Genomic DNA, 21,445 nt, shown 5'->3' with positions numbered 1-21,445 from the left:
ACCACTTAAGAAAGTCAGCCAGGCTACACTGAGTAATAGATCTTTCTGAAAGGTTTGGGGAGTGAGAGTCCAGACACTGGAAGTTTAAAATCTGATGGTCTTTTATCACATAAACCTGAGACCTCCAATTTTGATTTTAGTTTTCTAAATCTGGTCTTAAAATAGTACGGATGTTAGTAAATCCCATGTGAAAGAACTTATAACCAAGCTGCAAAAGAAACCTGAGGGGTAATTAAAAAAAAAAAAAAAAAGCAGATTCTGCAATTTCAAAACTGTTTTATAATTTCCTGACTTTGGCAGGCTCATTGTTTAAATATGTATTTTGGGTTGCTGCCAAAAAGGTCCTCCTCCCTAAAGCTTAACAGGTGCTTCATAAAATTCCACCCACCAGGAGATTTGGCTTTTTGAAGTAAAAACATTCAAAATCAATCATCAATACTGTTAATAAAAGCACACTATTCCTGAATTAAAAAAAAAAAAAAAAACCAAAAACCTAAACATCTGTATTTAAGATGTTGAGCAAATAAAATGTTGTCATAGGATTATGACCTCAGGCAGTAGACACCCAGGCAGATGCATTTAACCTATGACACTTTTCTTTTACAAGGGCTTCTCTCATTCAAATGAATGTTGGGGTGGGGGGCAGGTTTATATATATAAAAATGGTATCAATCACCTCTTTCTGCTCAGGAATAGCAAACAAAGACAGCTTGCTTTTTGACTTTAAGAAGTATACTCTGAAGAGGGAGGGGAAGGTCTACTAAGATCAGGGTTTTCCCGCCCCCACTTACATAGCGAGGGGGGTAGAAACTGAAGTTTTAAAGAACAGCAATTTAAATTCCACCCTTAAAATGGGTCCCATCAGCTTAAAAGTATACCATTTACTTCTCTTTTTTCTTCCTTTTTATTACTTCCTGTAAGTCATACATCACTAGCACATATGACCTCAATTTCATGCACTAAATTTTTCTCTACATTAAAATCTGCTTTTGTACTTTGTAGCTTAATATCCAGCAACTAAGGTAATTCACATCATATTATAGCTCACTACTTTTTTCTCAGACATCCTATAAAAAATAATTTTTAATAATTAATTATACTTTTGAAAGTTAATGGATTTCAGCCACTTTCAATCAAGAGCAAGGAATATTCTTCTTCTTATTGCTTCCTCTCACTTTTAAGTAATATTATATTGCAACTACTACCATTTAAGCTACCCTGTCAAATTCTAAAATCTTCAGTCTATCTTTCCTTTAGGCAGCAATCTTACCTTTATTTAGCTCAAGAGAATTGGCCATAGATCCCTTCCAGCTCTAAATTTCTATGATTCTGTAAGGGATGCTGAGGGATGAAGAAACGTTTCCATTTTTATTTTCTCACGGCCAACTTTACACAAAAGACTGTGACTGAGTCTTGATATACTAGTACATAATCTACAGTAATTAGAGAAAGGACAGCAATGCTATTGATAATTCAATTCCTTACCTCCCATTTTAGTCATTCTGTAAACTCAACAATCCCCTCTAAAATTTGGGTTCTCTCTGCTGACACAATTCATGGTGGTTTACATACACACACACACACACACTCTCTCATTCATTTTTATACCAGCACATTTTAAGCACATTTGATAACTTACAACAGTTTTATCCAGCAAAACGAAAGGAGTACTGTTTAAAATTAAACAAGTACCAATGAGACCACAAGTCAGTAGAAGTGATTTTTGAGTAAAGTATTATGGAAGGAAAAAACCACGAGCTCTGTAGTAGACTGAACAATGCCCTCCAAATATGTCTATCTGTAATCCCTAAAACATACAAATATATTACCTGACATGGCAAAAGGCGCTTTGCAGATGTGACCAAGGGTACAGGCCTTGAGATGGGAGATTATCCTGAATTATCTGTGTGATTATTCCAATCTAATCCCAAGTACTTAAAAGCAGAGAATCCCCCAGCTTGGTCAGTAACATGAGACACAAGGAGGAGGAGAGGTTCAGAGCAGAAGGGCTGCACCCAGTGCGGGGCGCGGAGGCGCGCAAGCCAAGGGGCACAGGCGCCCACTAGGAGCAGGGAGTGCTGAGCAAGTGACAGCAAGAGATGGGGAAATCGGTCCTGCATATGCAAGGCACTGAATTCTGTCTACAGTTTTGTGGTAATTTGTTACAGCAGCAATGGAAAAACTGTGAAAGACTCAAGACACTGGGTCCCTCAGATCAGTTATCTGACCAACTACCTGTCCATTGAAGACATGATGAGGAAAAGGACAGACATTATAGATCACATGGCCCAGAGGAAAGACAACCATTAGACAAGAATTAGGGTAGGCTGGCTTGGAGATGTGGGCAAGTCTAGCAGGAGGTTAGAGGAAGGCCTTCCTAAAAAGACACCCAAAGGATGAGTGAGATCAGAGGGGAGCAGAGGCGGGCAGGGTGGGAGACAGCAGCATGTGCAGAGTGACAGGAGAACACGGGGATGAGCATGGGGACGTTTACGAAGAGGAAAGAAGTTTGATATAACTTCTTTATAACCTCACATAGTGTGACAGGGATGGTGATGTGCAAAGGGGTCAACAGGAGCCCAATCCAGAAGAGTGTTTTGGGCTTGGAGTTTTCCTAAGGTTAACTGGTGGACACTAAAAATTCTGTGATTACATTTATGGCTTTAAAAAGTAATTTATGCTGAAGTATGCAAAATGGATGAGGAGAAAGTATGAAGATTAAAACTAGCTTATTATCATAGCAGCTCTGAGCAGGTCTGGTGAAGGCTGTGGATATACTGAGGATGTACAATACATATTAGGATGTACAATCAATGCATTTTTGGGAATTTCTTGCTATGAGAGAGTAGGACAGAGGAGGGCTTGTAGAACTGAATGAGTAGCTGGTGGTGTGCCATTTGCTGAAATGGGAAATACCTGAAGAGAAGCAGGATGTTGTTTGTTTGCTAAGATTTCTGTCTTTGCTACAGTGGTGGTGGTTGTTTCGGGAGGAGGGAGCAGTTTAAGGTTCATAAGCTGTTTTGGATATTATCTCTGAGGAGCCTATGAAGTGTCAAGTAGAGGAGTCCTGGAGGTGCTTATATCTAAGGGTTTGGAACCCAGGAGAAGCTATGAACCAAAGTGAGGAAACACAGGGCCAAGGACAAAAGCCTGAAGAAACTCTGAGGTAATGAAGAGAGGCCAAGGAGCGCACAAAAGATCTGGAAGAACTGAACTGATAGAAAACACAGAGAATATGAAATCCCAGAAGTCAAAAGATGAGAACATTTCAAGGAAAAAGATTCTCAACAACTCAAATATGACTGAGAGGAGTTATTTGGTGTAGATTGAAAGGCGTCCACTAGGCTTTTTTTTTTTTTTTGCCACACCACTGGACAGCACACAGGATATCTTAGTTCCTCCAAAAGAGATGAACTTGTGCCCCTGCAGTGGAAACTCAGAGACTTAACCACTTGTCTGCCAGGGAAGTCCCTAGAGTTTTACATAAACATGGAAGGCACCTTTATAGACTTTGCTACATGGAGGTCACTGTTAATCATACCAGCAGAATTTTAGTGAAATAACAGGTCAGAAGCAAGGCTTCTGCTTCCTGTTACTCTGCTTGGACTGTCAATCCAGCTCTGGGCTTGTGGAGAGGGGGTCTCACCAATCCTTCCTCCTCCATCCCTGTCTAGTCCTCTTTAGAGTCCATCTTGGGGTTTCTTTCTGGTTAAGGGGCTTCCTCCCAACCTAGTTTTCAATCTGTGTATAGTCAGTGTGAAACTGGACAATTAACCAACCAATCCCTGGGGTATTTTCTCACAGTAACCTCAAGAAGCTAGTGATTACATATATATGTATATTGCACCAACCAGTTCACTGGGAGCAGAAGGCAGGCAAGTTTTATTCAGGGTTAACACTAATAAAGACAAACCCAGGGGAGACTCCAGGTCTCCTGAGGACAGACTGGAATACAACTCAGGCGACTCCATGTCTCTGACTCCCTTCACTGTACAAAGGTAATCTTCCTGCTCTCCAGCTGCATCTCAGCAGCCATGCTGTCTCCAGTGTCGATGAGCTTCCACTTAGAATGATGCTATAATTTTGAACTGTGCACTTATCTTAGATTTGCTAATTTGAAAACACACATGCACATAACTCATCTGTAAGTAAGATTTAACCACCCAGCAATCTGAGCAGCAGACACAAAATTTCATTTGGTATAATATCTAATACTTATGTGAAGCTAATTAAAGATAATTTGGTCTTAATGAGGCAAAGAGAATATAACAGTGTTAATTTCAAAGTAGGCTGATCCATGAAAGTCAAGTAAAATCACTTCCTAGTCCCAACATTTCCATAGACCTGAAGACTATGTGATGAGCCCCACATTCCTATTAGTGCTTCAAATAGCCCTTCGGTGTTTGTGTGACGATTTATAGAACTGATGATCTTCACAGCATTATCTCACTGGATCCTCACAACCGCCCTGTGGATGCAGGATACAGACACCACCCTCCCAATCTCCCACACATGTACAGCCACGGCTCCACAGCCAGCAAGGAAAGAGGACCGCAGCACTGCAATCTGGGGCTCCTTGTACTACGTACCTCCCTTCACAGTTTTACTACCTGCAAATGTGAATGATTTCTTTTCAAAAGGAGTTTTAGCAGAAAAAACACAGTTAAAGTAAATACTGCCCATTTGCAGCACTGAGCCATCTTAAAAACAAATTTCTAATTGGCTTTACTTTATGACATAAGCAGAAGGAAACACTTACTACCCAGGTCTAGTAAGTCTAAGCAGTCTAAATGTGACATCATATAAATGATACTTCAGGTAGAAAGAGGTGACTAAAAACCAACAGGCACATGTGGGAAACACATTTAAAAGCAATCCTTATGGGCTGTTATCTATATTCCCTTTTTTTGGCTGTTGTTTTACAAGGCTATGGGGTTTGTTTGTTTGTTTTTCACAGAAACATCTTACATTAGGGATTCCTTTGATCATTGCAAGCAGTCTCAATCCAATCCCAGAACAAATGGACTCTAGAGTATGAGACTGGTCATTTCTGTAAGGCCAACCAGGGCTACCAGCCACTCTGTAATCTCCACTTCTGAAGCTGAAATGGACCCTGACACCAGGGCTCCCACCATTATTGGGGGACACTGCTGAGCCAGGCCAACTTATTTGATTCTTTTTTCCCTAGAATCACCAACATGTCACAACAGAGCACTGTAACTACAAAATCTCCCCAAGCTTTCTAAGAAGAACCATATTTTTCCTTTAGTCCTTCCATTTAAAGACAAAGTCCACTCATCCAATCTACCAGATGAAGCAAATGCTTACAGTGCATCTCCCCAAGATAGGAACAATTTTTTTTTTTTTAAACTAAAGTAGGTAAATCCAGGCTGGCACAGTACACTCAAGGGAAGATTCAGTTCAGTTCAATTCAGTCTCTCAGTCGTGTCCGAGTCTTTGCGACCCCACGGACTGCAGCATACCAGGACTCCCTGTCCATCACCAACTCCCGGAGCTCACTCAAACTCATGTCCATCGAGTCGGTAATGCCATCCAACCATCTCATCCTCTGTCGTCCCCTTCTCCTCCCGCCTTCAATCTTTCCCAGCATCAGGGTCTTTTCAAATGAATCAGTTTCTTCGCATCAGGGGGCCAAAGTAATGAAGTTTCAGCTTTAGCATCAGTCCTTCCAACGAATATTCAGGACTGATTTCCTTTAGTATTGACTGGTTGGATCTCCCTGCAGTCCAAGGGACTCTCAAGAGTCTTCTCCAACACCACAGTTCAGAAGCATCAATTCTTCAGTGCTCAGCTTTCTTTATATTCCAACTCTCACATCCATACATGACTACTGGAAAAACCACAGCTTTGACCAGATGGACCTTTGTTGGAAAAGTAATGTCTCTGCTTTTTAATATGCTGTCTAGGTTGGTTATAACTTTTCTTCCAAGGAGTAAGCATCTTTTAATTTCATGGCTGCAGTCACCATCTGCAGTGATTTTGGAGTCCAAGAAAATAAAATCTGTCACTGTTTCCATTGTTTCCCCATCTATTTCCCATGAAGTGATTGGGCCCAGAAGCCATGATCTTAGTTTTCTGAATGTTGAGTTTTAAGTCAACTTTTTCACTGTCCTCTTTCACTTTCATCATGAGACTCTTTAATTCTTCTTCACTTTCTAACATAAGGGTGGTGTCATCTGCATATCAGAGGTTATTGATATTTCTCCTGACAATCTTGATTCTAGATCGTGCTTCATCCAGCCTGGCATTTCGCATGATGTACTCTGCATATAAGTTAAATAAGCAGGGTGACAACATAAAGCCTTGTTGTACTCCTTTCCTGATTTGGAACCAGTCTGTTGTTCCACGTCCAGTTTTAACTGTTACTTCTTGACCTGCATACAGATTTCTCAGGAGGCAGGTCAGGTGATCTGGTATTCCCATCTCTTGAAGAATTTTCCAGTTTGTTTGGATCCACACAGTCAAAGGCTTTGGTGCAGAAATAGATGTTTTTCTGGAACTCTCTTGCTTTTTTGATGATCCAACGGATGTTGGCAATTTGATCTCTGGTTCCTCTGCCTTTTCTAAATCCAGCTTGAACATCTGAAGTTCACGGTTCATGTACTGTTGAACCTGGCTTGGAGAATTTTGAGCATTACAAGGGAAGATTAAGTGAACCTTAACACTAGAGCCAGATCACATAGGGGAGTCCAGAGAAGCACACTGAGCCAACCATCCTCTATCCTAAACAAAGGAACCTGACGACCGCAGGTCTTGAATTTCTACCATGACCCACACCTCAACTCCAAAGTCCCTAGCTCATTCTATGTGAAGGAAGGGGCTCACAAAATGACTCTGGATATAAGTCTTTTAGGTAGTATCCTCAATCCATTCTTCCCCATGTGTTAAAAGAGAAAACAAGAGATCATTTTTGAAAAAAGAAAACACAACGCTACATCTACATACCATGGAAAAGTGAGAAACTTCAGGAGTAAAAAATATTTCAGTCACCTCTAACTATAAAGGAACTCAAACCTCTTTCTTGGCAGGCTTCAATCTGGGAAAGATGAAGGGAGATTGGTTACATCAGAAAATCTAAGATCTACCTGTTTAGAATTATGCCTTTATACCCTGTGAAAGAAGCCTTGAAGTTATGATCTGGAAGATAATGATCTCTTATCAACTTAAGTAAGTGTATCACCAGAGGTAAGGAAATATATGAAGGGAACTTTTCTTTTCAGATTTAAGTACGTCTTTAATCTTTCTAGGTGCCCAGACAAATAGACACTCAAGAAGTAAAACAGTTAAGGGTGTTTTTAAAGTACCACCTTAAAAATCACAAAGGGTAAACCTTAGACAAGAGAACACTACTAAATTGATCAGGCAGTTACACAAAACAATAATTCATTCAGAATGAGCCTCGTGAGAAAATCCAAAAGATAACTACAGAGTCAGAACTGATGAGTGAGGCACTAGCTCACCAGGATAAAACAAGGAGACTGAAGGATTGAGATTTATTAATCCGAACACACAGATAATGTTTCCATGCCCTTTTGTCACTAGCCACGATATCATGGCAGGTGAAAGAGTTTTAATGAATCTGTAAAGCCCATCAAAAAGACTGTCAGAAAGCATTTCTCAAGCACAGTTTGAATTGTCTTATTTCCAAGGCTCTCTCCTCCTAGTCAAGTCCTGAGAGCTGCAGAACCATTTAGGATCTATCAAGTTAAACCTTCATAGGAGGAGGAAGAATCATTACACAACAGCGTCATTCTTCAGTGTGAAACATTTCCTCTATCCAACCATCAAGCAGCTGTCATAAATAATAAGATTTTAAATTTCTTGCAGCAATCAAGGAAAACAATATGATACGCCAAAAATAAAAAAAGACCAACAACTGCTGACGTGTATAGTACACTTACCAGAGTGTAGACCATGTGTCAGGCTATTTACTTTAGTTCTCTTCTTTAGTCTCCCTACAACCCAAGATATAAGATGCTACCATTATCTCTACATTTCTAATAAGGGAACTGAGGCTGAGAATGGTTAACCCATTCAAAGTAAAGGGTCTATGGCCGGCTTTCTAGTTTGGTCTTAACCACTATACTATATCACTGACTTGCTAAACGAGAGAATGCTATTGTGTTTTGCAGATTTGTTGATGTTTTTAAGGAATTAACTATAACTAGAGCAATACTTGGTGTTAATTTTAAAATAACATTTTTTCGGGTAAAAGTTTCAGTAGGCTAGGAGAAGAAAATTTAAAGATTAATACAGAAGTTGATTTTTAAAAGCCCAGTAACTGCCGCTCACTCTGTTGAGTTGTGTATGTGTGTGTATACACACATACATATAACCATGTATATCTCTAGGCAACTTAAGAAGGAAGGCTGGCTGGTAAGACACATTCTTTTTAATTATCTTTTTTGCCAAGCCTTGCAGCATGTGGGATCTTGAGTCTGAACCTGCACCTGCCTCAGAGGTGAAGTGCAGAGTCTTAACCACGGCACCACCAAGTGAGTTCCAAGACAAATTCTTTTAGTATAAGCATAATGTGACTTAATTTCCATTACAAAAGTGGAAATGTGCTCTTAAAGTCCTATGCTGAGAAAAAGAGGTGACAGCAATCTTGAAAGCATTTTGGATATTGCAATTTACCAATGACCCAGTCCTCTCCAGTATTCTTGCCTGGAGAATTCCATGGACAGACTAGCCTGGCAGGCGGGGTTGCAGAGTCCGACACAACTGAGCAACTAACAGTATCCCTACCCAGTAGTTCCTTGATTTCAGTATCACTTTCTCAACAGACCACTCTTTTCCTATCTTCCACTGGGCAAGTTGTGTTTCTTTCATGCCTGATGATTTCCGGATTATATCAGTGCAGCTGCCAGAATCCTGTCCATCCCCTTCACTGTCACACAGAGCTGGGCTGTGATATTATATTTCACCAGTAGGTGTCAGGACCTGAAACACTATATATTCCAACTCAAATGCATTAAATTGAGACTTCAGGTTATAAAAAACAAGTGATTCTAGCTGCAATCAGCTTGAAAGTGTAGAATTTTCTACCCTGAATTTACCTTCAAAGTAGAATATTCCACGCTGAATTACCAATGCTGGTATGAAATCTAAGGTTAATTTAAAATATGAATACATAATATTTTATAAACATATATAACACTGTTTATATCAGTGCAAATATACTCACTTCCCCCCAACTTGTATTTACTTTTTAAATTTAAAGCTTACACTATTATCAAATAATTGCTTTAAATAACAAGTATTTTTTGATAGAGAAATTGCATGTAGCTATAATGGGGAGTCATTGTATACACATACAAAAAATAACAACTTACCACTACTGCCACAATCTGCACAAGAGAGAAGTTCTTCTGGTTTCTTTTCACGATTTGATTCCTTTGTCCCCAGACAGAAGCTACATATTGGAATGGGATCGGCACGGGGCTATGAAAAAATTAAAATGAAAAAAACACTGTTAGCTTTCCACTTCAAAATTAAATACAAAGTATTAAAATCAAAAGCATCTTACATATTTCTTTACCAAAGAAAAAATAGGGTATTCATATCAATGTTTTGTGCTAATTAAAAAACCCCTCAAATTATTTGATAGTTGAAGTACTGCCTGAATAATACATTTAAGTGTAATGCATAAGACTCAGAAATAATTTTTATTAAGCCAATGAAATTTAAAACCTTTATATATATTATGTATTACCTTCCTGAAATGAACATTAAGAATTCATTTGAAGTCTCAAATCGTTTCCTTAATCTATATGCCTACAATAAATTGATTCATCTATTCAGTATTATAGTCTATGAATATCATCTAGTCAGACCAGATTGCTTAAATTTTATCAAATGTTTTAGTACAGGTTACTATTATCCATCAATTAAATATATGACATAGAATACTGGCACGTTAAAAGGTGACATAATAACAGCCTTAGAACTAAAGGAGGGGTTTTCCATTGTGGTTCAGTGGTTAGGACTCTGCATTTCCACTGCAGGGGGCGTGGGCTGGATCCCTCGTCTGGGAACTAATATTTCGCATGCTGTGTGGCATGGCCAAAAAAATGTTAAGAACTTTAAAATTCTGTAGGATCATTTAAGATGATCAAAAGACCATTAACAAGCCCTTTCTGACCCCAGTGTCTTCAAAAATAAACCACACCATGCCACACAAAAGGGATAAACTCTCAATCTGACAGTCCCCTTCAATAAAAGAAACAACAAAACATTTGTCTAATCCCTAGCACCCCTTTAACTCTCACTAAAGAAACTGCTTTTAACAATGTATAAATCTGCATACATTTTAGTGCCTTCACTGTTATTTATGACTACCAGCGACACTAGTATTCCCATCCATATGAAGAGCTGACTGTGCCTACAGGTCTGGTCACATTATTTTGCACAGCCAAACGGTATGAGAACTAAAATTTTACTGCATATTCCAAGCATCACACATTGTCTGCTAGCCATCAGAATGTAACTCTAACGCATTTATATTTGAATCTTGTGAATCAAAAATTTAGGGCAAGAAAGCTTAGTATAATCACAAAATTTTTTTTATTTAAATGTAAATTAAAAACAAGATTTTGCTAGGCCTAACTTTCCAAATATACATCAGTGTAGAATAAACCTCATTTGTTCAGCCACTCTATTCCAAAAGCCTGATGCACATAGGCACTCAAAATGTTTTTTGCTAACTATATAAAAATATATGTGAATAAATGAAAGAAATGTATGCTAGTTTAAAAAACCTTATTCTAAAATAATATTTCAAATAGTAACAGTGATTCCAACAAACGTCTTGGTTCAATGTGGCATGTCATCAAAAACCAGAACTCATCTCATGACCAAGCATTTGCAAACTGTTCAATATGACTGTTAATTTCATCTTACAATACAAGCATTCATTATCTTGCCCTTATTTTCAGTTTAATTTGTTCTTTTAATATGCACAGGCTTTACTTTCTGAGGTAACTATGCAAATATAGTTTTGTAGCCCCAGTTAAAGAGCAGAGAATAAAACTCTGTTCTGGAAAAACCAAAAAAGACAAGCTACAACAAATTGGTCACTGACTCCTGCCACCATTTTTTAAATGCCAGATAATCAGCACTGCATAATTATGGATCCATAGTTATTACTCGCAACTGCTCAACTGCAGTACCTTGGGAACACTTTTGTTCCTTTAAATAGCAATTAAAAGAACAATCTGGTTTTCAAGTGACAACATTCCCCTGATAGATTCCAGCTAAAACCCAGTCCTTGTACTAATGGGATTCCTGCTTTCATTTGATATAACAATGCTTGAGCCATTGCTGCCATCCTTGCAGTGATAAATAATTTACAAAATGTCACATATCATTCATGCAATGAAACAAATCCAAATCCGCAATCCTATTTTTCTTCCCTAGATGAATTTTTCACTGTAAGAAAGACATGGCCATCAGCCAGCATTCATGCTCATTTTTCGTTTTTAACTAAAGGTAACACAAAGGACAAAGGTTGCTAGTAGTTCATGGCCAGAAAGACCGATGGTTCACACTCGGCTCAATAATAGAAAGCACAGATGATATCACTTCACGCTACATTCAGGCAAGCCCCACCACGCTGATGTATGCTCGCAACCATTCATTTTAGGGATAACTATCTCACAATACTCTATAAAACCACTGCATTATACAGAAATGTCTGCCCTGCTGAATTATTGATAATTCAAAGCACTTTTTGCTAACCTCAGTATAGCCGAGTCTAATTAACTTTAAAAAATTGTCACTTGTATGAAATGAAACTTTTACAGTAAGGCATGTAAATGGGTCATAGGATTATTATGACTCACTAGTCTCAATCCGACTACATATAAACTGTTTCAAAAAATAATCCCTGGTAATAGATTAAAATGGATTGCAGTCAGAAACAGGTCTGAATAAACGGCAGCTCAATTCCACTATAGACAAATCATGTTTAAGAGGTCTGAAGATGGAACCAAACATCTTCCAGTTCTGAATTCCTTTCTCTGAAATTTCAAAAAGGCACCTTACCTGTTGATCATATTTTCTTACCAACATGAATGAATATTTCAATGTCATCTCAAGAGCAAACACTCATTGAGAAGTATAAACTCTTCAAACTGCTGGGGAAGCATTTCTTACTCACTTCCCAAGTGATAGTCCTGGGGCAACTGCTAGACTAGAGGCCACTCATACACTAGCTCATTTAATCATTTTAACAATCCTGCCAGGAATGATTATTATTATGCCCATCGTAGGAAAGAACTTGAGGCTCTAAGGAGTGAAGTAACTTTCCTAAAGTCACACAGGTTCAAGTGTGGAGCTAGGATTCAAACACAAGTCTGTCTTTGCTAAAGCCCATTTTCTCACCTTTATTACCTCCCCTCCTTGTCTCTCCTCGCTCAAGAAAAACAAATGTTTAAAAGTTATTTTTTCCATTGGCTGTAATAATTCTAATGTGCTCATAATCTCTGCCATCCGATTTCTCCCATGACCAAATAGCATGCTTTTAAAATTATTTAAAAAGCAACCTTTAATATGCTACAGATTATTTATTATGGGGAAACAGAAAAACTGGGAAAATGGTACATTTACAATAGAAAAATATGGTAGACACCTCCTTAATCAAGCAATCAAACCTAGCAGCCATTATGGGACAAACCAACATCAGGTGCCTTCCAAGTGGGGCACTGAAGGACTCAGCACTGCCTATGCAGTATTCTTTCTGGGAACACTGACTCTGACTCCAATCATAAGGAGATAACCAGGCAAATCCAAATATAGGGACATGATGTAAAACAAGTAGCCTGGACACTTCAAAAAATGTCAATGTCAGGTAAGACCCCAACCCCCAAAAAGGGCAGAACCAATTTAGGCAACTAAAGTGTCAGGAAAATGAAATATAATTTGTGATCTTCACTTGGTTTTCAAAATTCTCAAAAATACCCATGACGATAAAGAACATTATTTGGATCAGTAGGGTAATAAGCACTAAACAGACAATACGCAAACCAGACTGTGATTGATTATACAGGAGCTGTGCTTAGGAGTTATGTGCTGAAATGTTTTGGAGTAAAGTGTCATGATGATGTCTACCACTTGAGCTCAAAAGATGCAGGGGAAAATCCCTATGCGTATTAGTGTGTGTGTGCAGAGAGGGGGAGAGCCAATGCGGCAAACGTTAATGGTTGGTGAGCCGACATAAAGGTAGGAGGGTGTCCATGACATGATTCTTTCAATTTTTTCAATTATCCATTCAATGTTTACAGTCTTCCAAGCAAAAGGCTAGGAAGGCACTTACAAAAATAAAAAAGGACCTAAAATGAGTTTATTATATAGTTGGATTACGGCATTTGTAAAATAAAATAACTCAATCCAATTACTGCTTCACAGGAAATGCAGAGGACAGAGGAAGGTATCAGTCTGCAAAGCAGAGGGATGCAAGTACCAAAACTCTTGAGGACAAATGACCCAGTTTCTTCAACAAATAAATTAAAGGCAGACAGAATGAGTGAGAGAGGAAGAGACAGAGAAACAGATATGAAAGAAGAAACAATAGATTAAGAGAGATTTAAAAGAGATTTATCAGCCAATTATAATGTATAGTCCTTATCTTAATCATGATTCAAATATATTGTAAAACAAAATGAAATGACCTATTGAAGGAACTGGGGCTAGTTCGCTGGGAAGAGACGGTTGGGAGGGGACAAGCGGGTGTGCTCCTTTAGGGGGGGGTTAGGTTTGTTCTCCATGCTCTCCATGCCCAACCCTCCAGCAACAAAATGATTTTTTTTTCTTGCTTCTTTATTTTTCACATTGTGGTTAAAAAATATATATATATATATAAATACATATAACATAAAATTTATCATCTTAACCATTTTAAAGTATACAGTTCCGTGGCATTAAGTATGTTGTACCACCAACATTGATCTCTAGGACTTTTTCATTTTCCCAAGCTGACACTCTGTTCCTATTGAATAGTAACTCCCTACTCTCCTCTAGCCCCAGGTAAATGCCCTTCTGCTTTCGGTCTCCATGAGTTTGAGTAATCTAAGGACCTCATATAAATGGAATCATACAGTCTTCAAAATCAGAAGAGGCCATGAGAGGCTGGGTGGACTCTATCAGGATGTCAAGGACACCAGGGTAGACAAAGGAGTCTCCCACAGTTGGGATGTGGGACCTTTTCAAAGGTCCTTTCCAGATCAAATAGTTAAATGGTTCCGTAGCTAGATAATTTCAAAGGCCCTTCCCAGCTGAGCTCTAATTTTTTATTGCCTCTATTATACTTTAAGAGACATTTTAAGAGTCTCCAGGAACCCTCAATATCAAAATAAAATAATCTTTTCTGAGGAAACATTTTAAAATTCAAGACAACTCATTTTACGTAAGTTTTATATTTGTTTACGGTTGCTTTTATTTCTGCCCTGAAAGGGGGGGGGGGAAAAAAAGATGTTTGCCAGTCTTGTTAGTCTAAGTAACTGTCAAAAAAAAAAGAAAGAAAGCTCACGCACAGATGAAGGCAAGAGCACCCAGGCTCACATCCTCGTTCTGACAATGACACCAAAAGGGGTTTTGTCTCCACAGTCACCATTCACAGTGATCAGGGACATAGTCCTCTCTTCCCATACTCCTTTATGGATTCTTTTCCTGGAGTCATCTACAAAATTCCTTGAATCTACTTATAAAACAGGGCTTCCCTGGTAGCTCAGCTGGTAAAGAATCCTCCTGCAATGCAGGAGACCTGGGTTCGATCCCTGGGTTGGGAAGATCCCGTGAGAAGGGAACAGCAACCGACTCCAGTATTCTGGCCTGGAGAATTCCATGGACGATTCCACAGGGTTGCAAAGAGTCGGACACGGCTGAGCGACTTTCACTTTCACTTATAAAACATATCATTTTAGTAATTCCAAGTGCTGGAAACAATTCCGCATTTCTCAATCATATATTTACACTTGTATCATGGAAAGACCTGAATTTATTTTCTGTTCTCTGAGTCTCAGGTTCCCCCTCTTTTAAAAGAGCAGAATAGAGTCCATGTTGTCTTGATCCAGGATTGCTAAAGTTCCCAAGTGAGTGTGTGTGTGAGGTACTTTGTAGGCTACAAAGTTCTGTTCAAACATTGTTACAATTATTGCAAAATTCACTCAGGCTATAAAAACAAACAGGGTAAACAAACAGCTTCAAGTCCTTAATAAACATCAGTGCAAATAATTCGATCTGGAGTCTAGAATTACTCTATAAAAGGTGGATATTGTGAGGCTCTGAGCCCCCTGGTAAGTATTCATCTTAACGGGCTTCTGGTTTTTGTTTTTAATGAGTTACTCAGAGACCACAGGAACAGGGTAGAAGACGCCTCAACCGAGAGCGAAGAGGCCTGGAACTGATCTAATAAAAGGAAAGCTCAAAGGAAAAGGAAAGAAAAAGATGTCAAAGGAAGAAAAGCACAAACAAACACAAAATCTTAAATAAATAATACCATGAAGGCAAACAAAGATGGATATAAATCTTGTACACCCAGTATCAAATGGTTCATCTTTGGAGAATGCTCTCCACACTTCAGCTCAGACAACTCAATTCAAAATTTCACAACAAGCTGCATGAAAGGGCTGTTTTAAGGCTGTTGTATTTATCTCTTTAATTTGTACCCTCTTATCGTTTCACGCTGAAATCTGAAGTCAAGGTACTGCTTTCCCGTTCCCTGGTTTTCTCAAATGTCTCACTTGAGCCGAACACGAACCCTGTGAAACAGGCCTGGTGACTCGTGTCCGTCTCGGTGTCACAGGTAAGCTAAATGCTCCCTCTGGTCACAAAGCTATTAAGACGTGGCGTTTTGCTGACTCTAAGCTCTTCGCTCTTTCTGCTTCCCATGGCTGGTCCCTCATTTCCTCTGGAGGTGGATTTAGGTACCGCCTTATCCGGAGGGCTGTCCCTGCAACTCTCTCCAAAGGGCGCGCCACCAGCACCTCTGGATCCTCCCTGCTTTGCTTCATCTTTCTGCACGGTGTGCATCACTGTCTGACATACGCTGTATGTTTGTCTGCTTCTTTTTACTAAGTGAACACTAAGAGAGCAGAGATTTGTTGCTGTTCCTCCAGCCTCAAAGTACACTTATGGAATAAATGAAAGAACAAATGAAAAGACTGCTTTTGGGTTCAGACTGATTTATCTGATTTAACAGGTCCCCAAATACTGACTACTGTTCTTTATTTTAATGTATATTTTTAATGACTGCAATATGAAGCAACGGTTGGTGGCAAGGTGAGTGACCTAAAGGTCTAATCTGACTGCTTTTTTCCTATTCTGATCATTTACAGTGACTGATACTTATGTTTGGACATAATACTTCCGTGGGTTTAATCTGACAAGACAGAACATTCTAAAAATCAGCTGGGATGAAAACTGCCTCATCACTCCCACAGATATTAACTATTGGGGCTCACTCAATAATAGGCACTATAGATTGTATGCAAGACAGATTTGGGGCCATGCTCAGAACCAGTACCTAACACACAAAAAAGAAGTCAAGAAAGATGAATATACTGTGGTCAGAGTAACAGAATTATAAAAAAGCACTAATCTGTTCAATCTATTTAAAAAAGTATTTTACAAACTTTGGTGTTTTATTATTGGTAATGCTTTACTTTCCACAAAAGGTACAAGTGACGCGCTGGGACAACGGAGGATGACACTGTTCCTGTTGTTTTGGGAACACACTTCCTCTTTTTTTATTTTTTGGCTGCTTCAGCACTCTACCTGCCACTTAACTAATAAAGAGCTAGACTTCCTCTCTCACCACTTAACCCACTTACTCAACTGATCAAGCCCACTCCTAACTAGGATACAGATCATGCACATTGAGGATTTTCCTTTACAGCTATCTGCCGAAGCCGCGGTCCTGGGAAATAGTATATTTCAGAGTATAACAGAGTTTTTCTGTGATCATTGAAACCATCTTACTTTTTAAGAGTGTTATTTTGTCCCCCTCTGTGGTCAGTGGACATCCCTCTGCAAGAAGAAGGCTTGGTGACCACACACCCTCACAGAAGCACCGGGGCCACTGCAGACCCTGGGGGCACAAAGAGCTCTGTTCACAACATGTCCACAGCCACCTTCTCTACGCTCACGTACCCTTTTGCTTTATTCTAAGGCCATTCTTGCATTTCCCTCATGAATCTTAACCTGAGCAGATGCCTAAATAATTTCTTTCGGAAGATAATTGGAGATATACTTATTACAAGACTTTTCATAGACAACAGTTTTTACCATAATTTTCCTCTGGCCATAGAGGTTTTATTATATCACCTCCCTTGCTCATTATGCTTCTCAGTGGGTGATTGGTTCTGTGAGGGAGCACTACATCATCCTCACTGGCTCTGGATTGAGTTTCTGTATTACTCAGGGCAAGAGGATTTATTATGGCTAATGTATGGAGATCTTGAATGTGACTGTTGTATTTCACCTTCTTGTCACAGTCAAGGGAGTTCTCTGTATTTTAAGAGTGACAACAAGCAAATTAAATCCAATAAAATAAAAATATTTAAAAGCATCCCTACACATATCCATAAATACATCACTTCTTTTTTCATTTAAGGGATAACGTAGAAACAGAAACAACATCAATGACCACATACCATGAAATTTCCACAATCAAAGGCAGAGTCATAAGTATAAAATAATAAAAAGCTTAGCCACAGAGGAATAAAAAGAGAGAGGGGAAGACTTTCTAAGAACATCAGTCACAATAGCTATCAATTGTGTGGAGGTAACTGAAATGCTCACACTGTATCCTGCAGTCTAGAACTTGTTCTAATTAGGCAGGTGTGCCATTTATAAGAGTGCTGATTAAGGAAAGTGATTCTATTAGAAGGAAACAAATCTGATCCTGAACACAGCATTTAACAATAACATCTCATTTGCTCTTTTTTTCCCCCTAGGCAGGGGTGGCAGTGGGTGGGTGGGGGTGGGGGGTGTAATAATGAGACCTACAAATGGGGGAGGGGTAGGACAAAGAAACAACTGCCTTTCCCAGGGTTTTTAATTTCTTATCTGGACAGGGACTTGGTTTTTAAGATTTCATCTCAAAGTCTCTCCTACACCCCTACCATTAAAAACTGCAGATACTGCATTTATCTTCTCAAGAGGGATCAAAGTCTGACTCAACACAGCTGGAAATTCAACACATGGTTATAGGAACTCAGCTTAGGATTTACAAACTACTATTTTCAGTGAGTATGTCACAATATTAGCAATATAATATAAACCCTACCCTAGATTTTGAAAAATGGAATTTTAAAATCAATTCATATTCAAGTATCACAAATCTTTCAGTTTTCTTTTCTTTTCTGTTTTTTTCTGGAAAAAAATTTTCACAGCAAAATTCAGAGGAAGGTACAGAAATTCCCCATATATCCCCTTGCCCCCACATATACATAGCATCCCCCATCAGGCTCATACATTTGTTACAACTGATGACCCTACATTCACACATTGTTATCACTCAAAGCCCACAGTTTACATTAGGGTTCTCTCTTGGTGTTGTATATTCTATGGATTTGGACAAATTTATGATGACATCTATCTACCCTTATATTAATAGTATCATACAGAGTATTTTTCACTGCCTAAAAAAAATCCTCCTGTTCTGCCTATTCATCTTTCCCTCCCCGCTCTAATCCTGTTAACCACTAATCTTTTCTTTACTGTATCCATAGTTTTGCCTTTTCCAGAACATCACATAGCTGGAATCACTGGTTTCCTCAGTTGCCCCAAGGAAACCATTTTAATCTAGATGTGGTGCGTACATACAAGGTCACCTAGGCCTGATGTGAACGTAAACATTCTCATTACCAATTTCACCAACAGAAACCTGCATCATCTGCTCAGAAACACAGGCAACTGAATTGATTGTAACTGGGTACAGACAGGGAAGCAGAGTGAGAGGAGGAGGCATAGGTAGACAGATACTAACATGGTAGGTGGTCATATCACCACCACCTGACTCCAACAATGCCTGCCTTCACAGAGATTTATATGGCAGCGGAAATGCTATGCACTGTTCAACATGTTTTCATTTCTCTTTGGAGTTACATGTTTTCACTTCTTTGTAGGAGTTAAACTGCTGGGTCAAATGTAAGTATATGTTTACCTTTATAAGAAACAGTCAAGGGTGGTTTCTAAAGTGAACTGCCCCATTTTACACTCCTGGTTGCACTTGGGTTTTGCCAGTCTTTTTAATTTTAACCATTTCAGAGAGTGTGTAAGAGGATATCATTGCGGGTTTAATTTGCATAAACTTGATGGCTAGTGCTCAATGGCCATTCATACATCTTCCTTTGTACAATTTCTATCAGACTCTTCTACCTGTCATCATGGTCTACTGCAATATATTGCCAAACCTTCTTCCAATTAAAAACCTGTTGCCCCAGCTACTGAAAATGCTACCAGCAGGCAGTTTTCAGCTGTCACTCCTTTCAGGGACTGCTTCAGTTGCAGTCATGTCATCAAAGGATACTCTCGTTCCTGCAGTGGCCCACATCCGAGAACTACATATAAAGTCAGCCATGGCTGTTATTGAGCTGCATCGCTGCTCAACCCTCTCCGCCGCCCAATGCTGCTTTACTGCAATTCCTCCCACAAGAGTCAGATTACTAAGCCTTCCCTTAATAAATATCCTACCACAAAACTTTATCTCAGTGCCTGATTCCTAAGGAACGCACCCTATAACATGTTTTTAAAATGGGTTGTTTGTCTCATTATTGAGTTGCAGGATATATGTTCTAGATACAACTCCTTTATATATATGTAAAGGGCTTTCCTAGTGGCTCAGATGGCAGTGAATCTGCCAGCAATGCAGGAGACCCGGTTGGATCCCTGCGTGGGGAAGATCCCCCAGAGAAGGGAAGAGCAACCCACTCTAGTATTCTTGCTGGAGAATTCCATGGACAGAAGAGCTGGAGTCTAGCGGGCTACAGTCCATGGGGTTGCAAAGAGCTGGACACAACTGAAGGGGCTAACACTTACTTATATATGAAAAATATATGCACTTTGAATATTTTCTCTAATTCTGTGGCTTATCTCTTCATTTTCCTAACAATTCCTTTCAAGAAACAGCAGTTTTTTCATTTTTATGAAGTCCCATTTACCAATTTTTCTACTTTTCATATCCACTCTCAACAATCTGCCTAATCCAAAGTTACAAAGGCTTTATCATATATTTTCATCTAGTTTCATGGCATTAGTTTATAAGTTAAGTCTATGATACATTTTTACTTAATCTTTGTGTGTGGAGTGAGGTAAGGGTCAAGATTCACTTTTTTCCATATGTATATCCAGCGATTCCAGGACAATTTGTAGAGATTTTCTTCTTCCTATTGAGTTAGTCCTTCAACTTTGGTCTTCTTTTTCAAAATTTGTTTTGGTTATTCTAAGTTCTTTGTATCACCATTTCAATTTTTCAATCAACTTGTCAAATTCTAGAACAAAGCTTGCTTTATCGTGATTGTGTTGACTAGGTATACTTGTTTGGGGAGTGCTGATTCTGTAACATTACTGAGTCTTCCAATCCATGAGCAGGTATATTTCTCCACTTATTTAGGTCTTCTTTCCTTTCTTTCAATAATGGCTATACTTTACAGGGTACATATTTTGCTAAATTCATCCCTATATACTTTCATATTGTTTGATGCTATTATAAATGGTACTTCAATTTCTGAATGTTCACTGCTACCAAAGAGAAATAAAATTGTGTTACCTCCTACTTTCTGAAAGAATTAATCTAACATTTGTATTGTTCAATATTTTATAGACTTCACCATTAAAGTTGTCTGTTGTCTGACCTTTACAGAGTTTCCTTTGTACCACAGTTTTAATGTTTTGATCTCAATTTCTTCAACAGATATAGAGCTATTCAGAGTTGCATTTTGTCTGTATGTATCAGCTGTGGTGATTTGGGCATTTAAGGAATTTTCTCATTTAATCTAAGTTGCCCAATTTATTGGCATAAAATTGCTCATAATGTTCTGTTATTATTCTTTTCATGTCTTCAAGTGTCTTCCATTACTGCTATCAATAATTTGTTTTCCTTTTATTTTTTGATTGTTCTACCTAGAGGTTTTTGAATTTTATTGATGTTTTCAAAGAATCAGCTCTTGATCTCCCCTATTTACTTTCAATGTTCTTTATATGCAGAAAAATGTTGATTCTTATGCAGAAACCTGACTTGTTATTATCACTATCATCATTTTTATTCTAATGCAACAGATAGAGTCATGTGGTTATTTAGAGCACCAGTCCCTTTTCCTTGGGATGTAGAGCAGAGAGCCCAAACATTCTACTCTGGGAGGCAGGGGGCAGGGAGGAGGTAATAGCTAGTGCTTTAGCAGAAGAGGAATCCTACCAATAATTG

General features: G+C 38.8%; 1 protein-coding gene across 6 annotated transcripts in view; it reads right to left on the bottom strand.

Moving 5' to 3' along the window:
- KAT6B (lysine acetyltransferase 6B) overlaps nt 1-21,445 on the bottom strand; it is a 181,851-nt gene that overhangs the window by 55,786 nt on the left and 104,620 nt on the right. For all 6 annotated transcript variants that reach the window (XM_043927095.1, XM_043927097.1, XM_043927099.1 and 3 more), the window contains exon 4: nt 9,357-9,465. In XM_043927095.1, the coding sequence (XP_043783030.1) occupies nt 9,357-9,465 (109 nt within the window). The remainder of the gene's footprint in view (nt 1-9,356; nt 9,466-21,445) is intronic.

Source organism: Cervus elaphus, chromosome 15, assembly GCF_910594005.1.
Source record: "Cervus elaphus chromosome 15, mCerEla1.1, whole genome shotgun sequence".
In the NCBI taxonomy this organism is placed as follows: Eukaryota; Metazoa; Chordata; class Mammalia; order Artiodactyla; family Cervidae; genus Cervus; species Cervus elaphus.
The sequence above is the reverse complement of the archived record's forward strand: the minus strand, read 5'-3'. Positions and strand labels throughout refer to the sequence as shown.